We start from the raw sequence: 14328 nt of genomic DNA on the forward strand, positions 1-14328 counted from the left end.
CTGTATTTTCTTTGTCTGTCATCTCCTCTGGTTCTTATACTCTACTGGTTCTAGTCCCTCTTTTAAAAGGTTTCATGATTCCTGAGGGGTTGGATTTGATTGAGACATCCTATTTAGGACTGAGTCTCTTATTATTTTCATAATGTCTACCATCTCTATTTCTTTCCCTCTGCTGTAGGAAAAAGCTTCCCTGATGATGGCCAAGCAAGGCCATCTAGGAGTATAACTGACTATCCTATCAGCTCCAGCCTCTAGGTTCTTGCTCGGTTTGCACTACTAACTTCTTTCAGTGGTGGTCATATGGATGTATAAACCAAATAAATGATTTCCTCTCCATGTTGTTTTTGTGATTTCCTACCACACTCTAAGATGGAGTGGGGAGAGTGCTTTTTATAAGACCAACAATAACAACAAAAAACAGTAGTATTTTTTTTACCCGAGATTCCTAGGCTATGCTATTCTTGGCATTGTCAGGTATGGGTTCTATGCTGTAGAATGGGCCTTAAGTAAACTTTATGCCACCATTATATTAACATAGCTTGCAACATTAACATTGCCAGACAACAATATATATTAGAGGGTTTATGGCTGACCTGGTATTTATGTTTCCTTTTTGATAGCATGCAGAGTTGTTTTCTCTACTAAACATGCTGGGACACAGTGGGAAAGACTCTATGAAGCTTGACTTCTCCATGTTCTGTGAGTTGTATGGGTATAGTCTTGCCATCAGTTTGTAAGGAGTAATCTATAGTCTTGGCAATAGACTCAGTTGTTTGGGGGTTCCCATGGGGTCCCTTTAGCCAACAACTCAATTATATATAATTCAATACCAGTACTAAAGCTTCATTTGAAGCTTTTGTTGCTCCAGCCCATGCTCCATTATGTGATGCTAGTGTGTATGTCTGTGCGCAAATGTGTGCGTGTGTGTTTGTGTGTGCATATGCACAATTAGGTTTTCATACTACCCCTGAAATGTCCCTTAATTTTAGCTGTCTCTATCTGTATTCCCTCCCCCATCACATCCCTCTATTACTCCCATTTGCCACCTGATCTTCCCATTCCACTCTCCCCACCCAATCTTAGAGTGTGGTAGGAAATCTCAAACAAAAACAACATGGAGAGGAAATCATTTATTTGGTTTATACATCCATATGACCACCACTGAAAGAAGTTAGTAGGGCCAACAGAGCAAGAACCTAGAGACTGGAGCTGATAGGATAGCCATAGAGAGGTGTTGTTTATTGGGTTGCTCCATGTGGCTTACCCAGCCCACATTCTTATGTCTCTATAGTAGGATGAGAAGTTGTAAAAAATCTCTCATGGTCATGGGTTGATAGGATTAATATAGTAAAAATGCCCTTTCCACCCAAAACAATCTAGGGATTCAATGCAATTCCAATCAAAATTCCAACACAATGCTGAAATTTCTTTGAATGTCAGTTAAAAGTAAGGAATAGCAGCCCAGATCTCAGTGCTAACCCACAATGCTCATCTCTCTCCTTTCTACATTTTCCCTCCTTGCTCCTGAAGTTTTAAGGCTCAGTTGAGGCTTTCCTTGTCATTGGGAGGTTACCTTGGTTTCATTTCCCTTCTGTTCTCATAACTACCTGCTCATATCTCTATTACTACACTTAGTATGCTCTGCTGTTAGTGGCCTAATTACTACTAGTTCCCTTGGTGCTGAGAGCTTGAGAGAATGAATATGGACTCTCAAAGATTAAACCTCAGGTGTCCAAGGTTTACAAGGTCAACACAGAAGCCTCACTCAACAATCTACATAGCACAGCAAGTGAAGGAAAGAGTAAACCATGAGGTCACTACCTGCAAGGATCTTGCTGCTAGCAAGAATACATTATAGACAAAAAGAGCTTAATATTATCAGAACATAAATACCTAGCAAAGTATTTCGGGCCTAAATACATTTCTTAGCCTGGAGAAAACATGTTATTTATATATCAGGCTTTCTTTTTGGAAGCTTGGCACAAAGTTGGCTTTTGAGTACACTGCACACCTGTTCAAGAAACCAAACCTTTCATGTCTTTGAAAGATCAAAACTAGATGAAGTACCATAGATGTCCCCTAGCTGTGGCTGCGAGGAGTTAAATATAGCTTCTTTTGAAGCTCCTTTGTATTTCTAGAAATCTTGACATCTTACTTTGTAGGTTTCTACACAATAACTTCAAAATCTCCTCTCTAAATTCCCCACCGCGATTTGTTCTTAGAAGATGTTGTAAACATTTAAAGAAACAACTTCAAATTTAGGTCAAATTATTTTCTTTTCATTGGTTATAACCTTTAACTTAAATTTATATTCATTTATATTGGGGTGAACAATGTAAGTCTTTAGGTCAGAGAACAACTTGCAGAAATAAGTTCTTCCTTTGCACCACATGGGTACATAGAGTGAAACTCATATCACCAGGCTTGGAGGCAAGCACCCTTACCTACAGAGTCACCTCACTGACCCCAGGGGCAACATTTATAGAAAGGAAAATAGTGTGTACAAGGTTGAGTAACTTATAAATGTACAGCTATGTGAATGCTTGACTTACAGATGCAAAGTTATACAGATAGTTGTACTGAATATATTCTGAGCAGACTATGATTAAATAACAATCATTTAGAAATATTGTTTCTACTTGAATATGACTTAAATAATTCTATTTCATCTTTTCATACAAACCTTAGCATCTTCCCAATGCACAGCAACTTTCAAAGTGTTCTGAAGATCAAAACAAATCTATCATTATCTGTTTTATCTGGGTTTTGAGTCTCTGGATATGGGGGACTCTTTGGTCTGTGTTTCATACCTTTTCTCATGACATTGTAAGAACAGAATTCCACCCTATTAGAACTTGTCTCTCCATTTTTCGTGATAGGTTTATATTTATAAACTCTACAATGGGACGAACATTGAATTGCATTAAAGTTTTTATTTCCAATGTTTTCAGTATATTTTTAGACTTTATTATTTAGGTAGAATTGACCATTTATAGATATAGATAGATAGATAGATGATAGATAGATAGGTAGAAAGATAGATTGTATATATATATATATATATATATATATATATATATATATATATATATATATATATATATATATATATATATATATATATATACACACACACACACTAAGACACACACACCCATATATTTCGATGCTTTAATACACAGGTGTACTGAGAAACAATTAATGAAATCAAGCTAATTAAACAATGGAATTTTCTTATTCACTATGTTATTGCTCTGAAGAAACATCAAGAACAAGACAACTATTATAAGACAAAGTGTTTTACTGAAGGCTAGCTTACAGTTTCAGAGGTTTATTCCAATACCTCATAGCTGGAAGTATGATGGTATGCAGGCACACACTGCAACAGTAGCTGAGAAACACATCCAGATCCCTAAGCTGGGTGAAGTGGGATTTTGAAACTTGAAAACTCACCTCCAGTGATATGCTTCCTCCAACAGGGCCACACTTCCTCATCTTTCTAATACTATCAAAGAAGAGTTCTACTTCCTGGTGACTAAGCATTCAACTATATGATCTTAAAAGGATCATTTTTATTCAAACTACCACAGGCATCCAATATTTGCAATTCTAAAAAGTACACTTCTGTGACTAATTAGTAACTCATTGTTTAGAATTCTTTTTTTAATTTTCTTACAATGTATTCTCCAGCTAATTTTTATGAAAATATTAATTTGGTATAAGCAAGGTCAGGATTTCTTCTCTTAAATAAATTCCTTACTGGGTAGCCTGAAAATATTTATAATAATCTTTATTGAGGGCATTTTATGAAAAAAATACCAGTTTTGTATTTAGACATGTGACATTCTCTTTTTTTTTGTCACAACCTTGGTCATGCACATCTACACCTCGATGTTTGAACTGAGAAGAAGCTAAACTGAGGATTTATCAGCAGATATTTTTACCCAGTTGATTTTTAAACATTTGTAAAATTGATAATAAGACTGTTTTTCTCTCTGATGACTTTAGTGAGCCTGAGGCATTTTCCCACTTTGCACACATTCTTTCACTCGTAGCAAATGCTCAAGGCTAACTCTAGAGCTATGTGGTTCCGTCACCTATTGTTAGTGCAAATTTCTTAGTGTGTGTTTCTCAGTTTTCTCTCTATTAAATGATGGGTATGATAATAATCATTGAGTGGTGTTAACATGAGAACTGTAAACAATATATGTGGAGTATTCTGAATAAGAAATGAAGCATAATATACAAAATATAACATATAAACTGTAATTATTAACTCCGACATAATGGGGTGTGTGTACCTCCTATGCAGTCAGCACTCTGGTCAATATAAGAACTAGAACATCATCAAGAAATACATCTTACCCCCAAAGACCATGTGATACATTAAGACTGTTATCAAATAGATGAGTAGTTTTTGCAAGACAAAATGGGAGTTGAAGGTATTCAAACTTGGGATGATAGAAAAGGGTTTTTAAAATAGTCTTTACTTGGTAAAAAGCATAAAAGGAATGGTGGGGGCAGGTGGAGTTGAAACAGAGCACGTTGAAGAGCAGAATTCACAGATCCTAAAACCAAGTAAGAGGCAATGGAGAAAGTAATCAGAAGAGCAACTTCTGGCTAAGCAATCTCTCTGGCAAGCAAGGCAGGCACAGAAACATATACTCATTATCACAGCATTTTTTCCATATGTGGCCACATATCACTTTGTATTCCACTGGATGCTGTGCTATATGAGTCCTTATCTCTGCCCAAGACTCCAATGTTAACTCTAACTCTCTATTTCCTTATTTTTAAATCTGCTCTATCTCTAGCCTGTTCTGATCAGTAGAATGTGGAAGAAACAGTACTGAGACATTTTCATAGCTAAGCCTTAAGAAATCTACAGTCTGTTTTTTGGTTTTTTTTTTTTTTTTTTTTTTTTTTTTTTTTTTTTTTTTTTCTGTTTAGAAATCAGGCAGCATGCTATGAAGGGATCCAGTTACTCCAAATTTTACATGTGAGGATGACTGAGGATTCTGACAGGCAGCCATTACTGTCACCAACCAGAAAGCCATTTTTGGTGTCCCAGCTATTCCCATGAACCTACAGAACTATGAAACACAAACATTTGTCCTAAACCACTAGACTGAGGGGAATCGTTTAGCAGTAGACAAGCATTTTCTCTCTCTTTGTTTATTCTTCTCTGATATAATACATCCCAACCACAGCCTTCCCTCTTTCCCAGTCCCCCAGCCCCCAAGGAACTCTTACTGCCCCGTGAAGGTATAAGCCTTCTAAAAAAATGGTAAATAAATAAGCAAACCAAAGACCAGAGAGGGTAAGCAACTCATCCAATGTCAGCACTCCTTTTTGGGCAGCAGACAAGAGATGAACAACACTCCAGTATTTGTACAAATGAGTTATTTTAAGGCTGTGCGTCAAAACAGAGAGCAGGCAAAAGTGAGGACAGGTAGAGAAAGGCAAATGACTTGCTTCCCTCCTTTGTATGCCAGAAATAAAAGCAAAGCACAGAGGCTGGTGAAGACAAAAGTGAGATGACAGAATGTGTGCAGAAAGGTGAGTGCAGGCACACTCTGATACTTAACATCACCGTTTACCATGACAGGAGAGACCCTTGGCCCTCAGAGGAAAACAGGGGTCATCCTTTACCAGCAGGGCTTCCCTTCTCTGACTTTGGGGGGTCCGGTCCCTCAATATCCTACCTGGGAAAGGTCAAGAAGTTCTTGGAAGACCTACAAGTTCAACTTCATCTTTTCCCATAAAAATTCACCCAGCAATTATCTGGGGTTCCTGGAAAACCTTTCCATATAGAGGAGGCATTCACAGTACTTTAAACTAATCATTTTATACTCACCCTGAAAACTCCTTCTCACTCTCCAAAAAGTTCATATATAGCCCTATTCTACCCAAAATAAACTGTATGCATGTAAGCACCCTGAATAAAGGTATGCTCACAAGCTAAAATCATCAAAGAGAGATCCTCCCTAGAAAAGGTCATCTTCTAAAACAGCTGTAACACTAAAGTCCTTCTCAGAGAAGGCTTTCTCTCTCATATTGAGCACTCACTCCCAGTCAGACTAGGATGCTGCAGACTCTACCCATTCATCCTTCCAGCCTGGTGTGCAGTAGCATCTGGACTCGCTGACAGGGAAAAAGCAAAGGATGTGAATACACATCTGGATCCCAACACACATACCACAGCTGGTACCCAGACCATAGGTGCCACAGCTGGTACTCAGACCACAGGAACCACAGCTGGTACCCAGACCACAGGAGCCACACAGCTAGAGGAAGCGCATACCTGATACCACAGGTGACATGCTCAAGTGAGGTAAGCAAGCTCACCAGACTTGACACTTGTTTCAATGCCCTGTGGGCTCTTCAATTCCTTAGAACAGAACAGTCTTGGAAAGGTTTGTAGATGAAAGCCAGACACAGGTGTTTTGCACTAAGTTAGGTCTTCTAGTTGCCAACACTTGTCTGTGACTGGAACCTTTCACTCACTCCCTGTTTCCTTGCATAAATACTCAGTATGAATGAAAAGTCTGCCTCTGTTCTAGATCATGACTCTTCAGTAATGGATTTCTCAATCATTCCTCTATCCTAGGGCACATTGCATTGCATGCACTTAGCTGGCTTTCTCCAAAGAACAAAGGGAAGACATTGAATACAGAGTCTTGAATGAGAAGATGACATGTTTCTATTGTGTTTCAAGAACTTATCAGGTGCATTGCAGAAAATAGGAAAAAGAAAAGTCAACTATAGGTAGGTACAAGTTAACAGGGAATACTTTTAAGAAAAAATACTGGGAAGTTTCCAATGTGCACACATGTACTTTCATATACACATGTACACACATGTGCAGAAACAGACATACACACAAATTCATAACAAATACACACATGCAAAAAGAAAGAGACAAAAAGGAAGAGATCCTGGGAACTTAACAATGACAACTTGTTCTTGTGGTCAAAAGTGGGTTACAGAAAATTAAACACCTTTTATAATAATCTGACACAATAATCTCATTCCCTTGACAATCATATTTACCATGGCATGCAATGCAAAATATTGCTGATAGTGATTTTGAAAACCTACTAAGTGCTATGTAATGCTGCCCCTTCTTTGCCTTTTCAGTAATATTATGATATGAGCACCATCATATCATTAATTTTTAAAATGTACATATCTTCTGTGTACCAGTCATCATGGTAAAGATACAGAGAACAAAAAAGAATAGCTTCATGATATTGAGAGATACTCAAGTGGGGGATCCTGATAATGAAAATTGTAAATGACAGTAAAGGATGACAGGTTGTCACCTCCGGAGTCTTGAAGTATATCCAGTGATGAATATTTTAAACCTGGGGATAAATTTTAGGTTATATATACCATAACTACCCCTAATTGCTAAACATAAGCTGACAATTGGGCATCTGAGGTTGAGATGGCTGTGCTTTGAATAAAATCCTAGGATTAGCTAACTTCCCCTGTCCTCATGATAAAATACCTTGACTATAGCAACTTAAAGAAGCAAGGGTCCGTTTTAGCCTACATTTCAAGTGTATTATAATGGGGAAGTCTTAGTGACTGAGGCTTGAGGTGGCTGATCACACTGCATCTGCAGTTAGGAAGCAGAGAATAGTGAATGTCTATGTTCAGATTATTTTCTTCTTTCTATTTGACTGGCAGTTAGTATGGGTCTTCCCATTTAAATTTACCTAATTTATATAATCATCATGGACATGTCCACATAATAACACAATCAAGCTAGTTCCTCACAGCACTGTCCAAAGTTTTGCCTTCTAGATGAGTCTAGGTTTTGTCATGTTTAAGATTTGGTGTTAAACACTAAAAACTCCTAGTATTAAGAAAAGGGGTCAAAAGTAGGGAGTACAATAGTTAATTTGGACACTGTGGCTTGGTAGGTAGAGATGACAGGATTAATCCTTGCTATGTCTACTTAATAATAGCATTGGTGTAGGTCTGGACCATGCAAAAGGTGGGATAACAACAAAAACATCTTCAATTGTTGGTGAATCTCCAATTGTGTACCCTACTTTTTCAGGAACTTCTATGTAGGATTGTTCATCACTTTGTCCTCAAGCAAAATTTATCCAACTCTCCTGACCATGGATGTATGCATCATTAGGATAGGTGAGCCAGCACCTCTGGGACCTTTTCACGGTCCCAGATGAAGTACTTTAATGTGTGATAATGAAGCATGCTGCTATCCACAGCTGTTATGTTAGATATGAGAACATTGAGGATCTCTCTGCTTTTCTTGATCTCATGTCCATCCACATGTCACACCTTCTGGGAAAATTATTGTGAGCTTGCATTAATGTTTTTACAATTCCTGTCGAGAAAGAACTTCTTTCAGATACTAACAAGGTTCTGTTTGTGTCATTCTCAACTCTAACTTTAAAGATGCTGTAAATAGAATGTAATAAAATATTGGCAAATATTTAAGTTAGCTCATGGTTTTTGATTTTTATACACAATTTTTTACAGTTGACAAATAAACCATAAAAATTGTGAATCCCTGAGTATGTGGCTTGTATTCCAAGGTTTTTTAATATAGTAGCAAACTATGTGCTCTGTGACTCAGAAGAATTTGATAGTCACATTTTTTAAGTATAATTGAAATAAATTTAATTGTTCTTTTTAGAAGAGGTGAGGGGTCCAAGAGGGAACTCATGTACCCATCAAAGCATCATAGGGAATTTCTAACACAAATATTTTAAATAACATCTGGAGAAAGGAGACCATTGTAGGTGTGGGAGCCTTCTGCACTATTATTATTATTAATTATTAATATTTTTAAAGCTTCATTATTAAAAGTATGGTATACACTTAGTAGGCAAACTTTATAACACTGACTAATTCATTAATAACTTCTAGGGAAACAAAACTCTCTAGGTTGGATTGTTAAATTTCAGTGGCTAAGATAAGAAAAAAAATCATTTTAAGGTTCTGAGAAAACCCCAGAACTTTATGAAGAGTTCTGATTGATTCAACATGTTACATCCTAGAGAGATGAGGAGTTTGAAATATACTATCAGGTAAATGTCTGTTCGTCCATATTGTGACCAGTTTTGCTAATTCAAGTAAGCAATGTTTACTGCATTTAAATTTAATGAAAAAACCAATATTAATCCCCCCTCATCTTCCCTTCCAGTGAATTGGAGGCAACGTTCATTCTCAATTCATGCTGGCTAAGCAGGCTGGAGTTTATAAGGGAGTGAATCAAGTGAGGGACATGAAGAATTTTGGATGACAACCTCTAGTATGCTCTTTCATATAGTCTAAGATGTAGTCTACAGTGCCTGATGTGGTCCCTTCACCTCCCACATCTGGAGTACAGGTAGCTTTGTTTTGTAAGGATGCCATGACTGCAGAGCGGATGTGAGCGGCATAGGGTTGGAGATCAAGGTAGTCCAGCATGATACAGCTGGTCAACAGCATGGCGACAGGGTTGGCAATGTTTCTATGAGCTAAACCCTGACCTATTTCCTTTGAACCCATCTCAAATATTGCATATGAATCACCATAATTGGCTCCAGGTACAATTCCTGCCCCTCCGACCAGCCCTGTGCAGATACTGTTGATAATGTTGCCATAAAGATTGGGCATCAACATGACATCAAACTGTTGGGGTTTTGATACCAACTGCATTGTGGTGTTGTCTATAATCATACTCTCTAAGGCAATCTGAGGATAGTGAGCCGCCACATCCTTACAGCACTGAAGGAAGAGCCCGTCTCCCAGTTTCATGATGTTGGCTTTGTGAACAACTGTCACCTTTTTCCGCCCCATCCTTTGAGCCAACTTGAAGGCGTAATCGGCAATTCGCACAGACTTGGCCTTCGTCACAATCTTTAGGCTCTCTACTACCCCTTTCACGCTCTCATGCTCCAGGTTAGTGTACTCGCCCTCTGTATTCTCCCGAACAACCACGATGTCTATGTCCTTGTGTCGGGTCTCCACGCCAGGCAAGGTCTTGAAGTGAACAACACTGGCATAGAGGTCAAGGACGGTGCGAAACTTGGTGTTGTGAGATTTGTATTTGGCAGGCAGTTTGTGGTTGGTTGCAATGTTGCCCTTCAGAGCGACACGGTTCCGACGGATAGCCATGAGAGCACTGTTGATCTCCTCTTCGTTAGATGTCGAGGTAACCCGCACCTCCTCAAAGTCCACGGGCACACAATTTGTTCGGAATATTCTCTTGACATGAACCATAAGCTCAGGCCCAATGCCATCTCCAGGAATCATAGTCACGGTGTGCCTTCCACCATACTTTGGTGAAGGGGGCACCGTGTAATCTGAGCAGAAACTTCGGAAGGAGGTCACAAGCTCACATACTACCCCCCTGGAACAGCCAAGAACAGCAGGATGGAGAAGTGTTCTCACAGAACAGCTGGCTGCTGCCAGCATCTTCACTGTCAAGGCTGCCCTCTTTCTCTTCCTTAGAAACAGCTTCCTTTGGAGTTCTGAGGCAATGATTCTTTCTAGAGTCACAATTCTTTCTCCTTCCTTACATTCCATTTGACAGACATTCTACTCTCATAAGCATGCTAGATAGGGAAAGATAGGATGTCTACACTAAAAGCCATACACATCTTATGGCTAGGTAATAATTCATCTATCATATTATATGTGCTATGCTCTAAAGATATGACTTTTTAAAAATTTTACTTTTTTGAAAAAAAAAATGTAACTTCCTTTCATATATCCCAGCCAAAACTTGCCCTTCTCCCACTCTTCCCAGTCCATTTTCCCAACATCCCCTCCCACCCAGATCTACTCCTGTTTCCCTGTGCCCCTCAGCACAAAAGTCAGTCTCATAGTTTTGAAAAATTAATACATGTATACATTGTATTTTATTCATATTTACCATCTTCACTGCCCCCTGGGCTCCTGGAAGAACTTTGCAAAACATCTCACTTCAAATTTCATGCCCATTAAAAAAATCCAATAACATACTAACTGGTTAGGATTTTCTGTATGTGCCTGGGAAAAGGGTCCTCTTCAAATGGGAAGCTTATAGTCTCTAGGGAAGACCTACAATTGCTTTGCTAAACTGTTGTTTATATGACATTGTCCTTTAAATATGTTTATATTCAGAGATTTGTGCCACTTATCTCAAGCTTTGTCAGAGAAGCATCTGTTTACAGTAGGTAGTGATTAATGCTGAGGCTCACTGCTGTTATAATATTGAGAATAAGTAACCGAGTGCAGAAAGCTGTGGATGGGATAGCTATTTCAACTTCCTCCACGTGAATAGCCAGGAAATGTCTAACAATAAGTCAGAAAGACTGGAAGAGCCAGAGTATGGAGAAGAGACTGTGAAAATGTTATGTTCTAGACTTTACCTGTCTGCTGCACATACAATTTTTTTTTACTGGACTTTATTTACCAAGAATTACAGAGGCACAGGGGAACAGGGATGAAGATGCTAGAGTTCCTCACATATCCAGGACAGATACAGATACAGATTTCCCTCTGGTTAGAATCCTGCCTGCAAATGACGCATGTTTAGTGACTGATAAATAAACATTTGCACTTTTATGACTCATAACCTATGATTTGCTTTAGAATTTCTCTTCCATTTTTGAACCGGATATAAATTTACATAAATATAGGATGACATGTATCCGTTGTTATAGTTTCAGAAATGTGTTTCTTCTTTAACACATTCTAAGAAAAACACCTAGTAAGAAATGAAATTCTTTGGAAATACCTATATATTTATGGAATGAGTGTCCCTAGATCTGACAGCAAGATATGTTTTAATAGTGTTGGTGCATTCTGAAATGTGAGGGCGACTGAGCTAAGAAATGAGCCCGACAGGATAAGCAGCATCAGAGGAGGGACTGAGATGTGAAGAACCATGTTTTCAGAGAGATTTAGCTCAGTTACAGGACTGAGCCAGGCGCAGGGGCTGTGAGCATCATTCTGAATGTATCTAACAGACTGGAGAAAAGCTCTGCAATCAATGAAAACATGGGCAACACTGGAAGGACAGTAAATGAGGTGGAAAAGATGATCTAAATGAGTTCTGTCTCTGTATACAATGACCTCTCATAAGAACCTTAATAAATGAGTCTGAAGCCCCCGATGAGAGATCCTGGGTGAAGAAGATAAAGGTTCAGGAGTCATCAACTATCAGAGAGATATACAGGAGTGTAAACAAGAGCCTAAAGTAGGGGATACCTGGAACTTTCATTGTTATTATAGATGACAAATGGCATTCACAGGAAATAGTCCCAGTAAGACACATACATATACATGTGCACACACACATACATGTGCACACACATAAAGCAGTTGACCAAATAGAGGAAAAGGTCTCTAAATTGCTTTGTAGGAAATACTCACAAAAAGCAAAATTGTATGAGCAAATGATTATAAAATCTAATATTGGTTTTAAGCCACATCACTTTAAAGGGGAAAATGTGGATGCAAATTTTCTAGTATTAAAAACATATTGAACTGTGTATAGAAGATATAACTCAGGTCTCCCTGGGTATAATATAAGTAGAACATCATGCGGTAACTTGGACTAAGAAAACTAATTATAATCTCAGCATCACGATGTACAGAAATTATGCTCACACTGTAAGACACAACTGACTAGGCCTCTCGCTTGGATGACTGCTTCTCTTCTGATTCTGAAGTTTTAAGGGCTGAAGGGTATCCTCACTCTTGCTTTTGTGCTATAAGGAAGCAGGTAAATGTACATGTTTTATCTGCCTCTCTTCTAAGTTATCTGTGTAAAACATCAAGGAAACAAATACACATACAAATCCACAGTTTATGGACTGTAACCTACCAGAATTGTTATAACTTTAAAAAGTAGCTTTAGTACTTCTACAAGAATTACACCTACTGTATTTTGAACATCTGTATCCTTACCCCATCTCCTCTCAGATCTACCACACACCTCTTCATTTTTAAGAGGACACTCAGTCCTTTTGTTGCAGCCTGCATTTTCTCTGGTATATGGACATGGGCTGAATATGGAGACCTACCAAGGACTACAACCTAAACATAACTACCCCTTTCCCTCGGAAGCGATTAATTACCTACAGCTTCTCAGCTCATGGTAGGAACTTTTGCCCATCTATTCCTCTCTATGCTTAATTTTTTTTTTTTTTTTGGTTTGGGCTTACATAGTTCTTGTGTGTGCTGTCATAGCCACTGTCAAAGTTGCCACAACTACATTAACAACAGAACATAGACATTTCAAGAACTATGAGCCAATGAATGGTGCCAATGCACCATTACACAGAATCCAAGATATGTTGAAACAGAGTTGAGGAAATGTTGCATCCTATGAGAGTAACTCGGTGGGGAGTCTGATTCATTGAAAATGTAATCCCTTCACAAGCACTTTTGATTTAAGGTGTAGGAGTAAGTGCAGTGTTGTTGGGTCATAGATGGTTGTGATGTGACGCAGTAACAATGTCATGCCAGTGTGGTATGGGAACATGTCTGCAGAGACAGCATAAGAGATGACAGCAATGAAAGGGACATCAGAATCTGAAGCCTTAGAGGAGGATGACTGGGAAGAAATGCCCTGGCATTCTGGACTTACATAGAGTGGCCGCTGTTTTCTAAGGGATTTGACATGCCCATAAACGTCCCAGCCAACACTGTCACAAGTCTATAAGAGCAAAATATGACCAGTGATAGCAACCAGGATCTCAGCGGCAACTTCAACAATGAAGGCAGATGAATGGTTTACAACATGGGCTTTAGAGCCAAATGACCTGCCATACTAACTTTTGTGACCTTGTGTGTGCATGTGTGTGCGTGTGTGTGTGTGTGTGTGTGTGTGTGCGGTATATGTCATGTGTGCATATATGCCCATGTGTGTGACATCCATGTGAGAAGGGACATGTATGGGCACATGTTTCTATGTTCATGTGGAGGTCCAAGGCTGATGGTGAGAGTCTCCTCCAATCAGTTCACACCTTACATTATTCCCTAAGGTAGGGTTTCTCAATTGAACTCACATTCGTCAATATGGCAAGTCTAGCTAACCAGTCGCTTCAGGGTCTGACCTATTTTAAGAGCACTATAATTGCAGTTGAGGTACCACACCCACCTAGCATTCACATGAGTAATAGGATCTGAATATAGCTCTTATTCTTGTTTGGCAAGGGTTTTATTCATGAAGATACCTCCATAGTCCTCCACTTTAGTTCTTTGAGACTAAAAATAGCTAACTTGCTCAATGAAACTAGATCTCACCAATTCAGGGAAATGAACAATATAACAACCACGAGGACACCTTCTGTCTCTCTCTAATTCACCAGC

At 38.7% G+C, this 14328-nt stretch overlaps 2 protein-coding genes across 4 annotated transcripts in view; both read right to left on the reverse strand.

Annotated features, from left to right (window-relative positions):
* The window catches only part of NELL1 (neural EGFL like 1), a gene marked incomplete at both ends in the record, with an annotated part of 772717 nt that overhangs the window by 233868 nt on the left and 524521 nt on the right, over positions 1-14328 (reverse strand). The gene's annotated exons all lie outside the window — the stretch shown is intronic.
* Positions 9253-10440, reverse strand: LOC308413496 (putative isocitrate dehydrogenase [NAD] gamma 2, mitochondrial; the record flags this gene model as incomplete). Its single annotated transcript, XM_080908517.1, has 1 exon — positions 9253-10440. The coding sequence occupies one exon, from the start codon at positions 10438-10440 to the stop codon at positions 9253-9255; it is 1188 nt and encodes a 395-aa protein (XP_080764643.1).

The sequence above is a fragment of the Micromys minutus genome (assembly GCF_963924665.1).
Source record: "Micromys minutus genome assembly, chromosome: 32".
NCBI classification, from domain to species: Eukaryota; Metazoa; Chordata; class Mammalia; order Rodentia; family Muridae; genus Micromys; species Micromys minutus.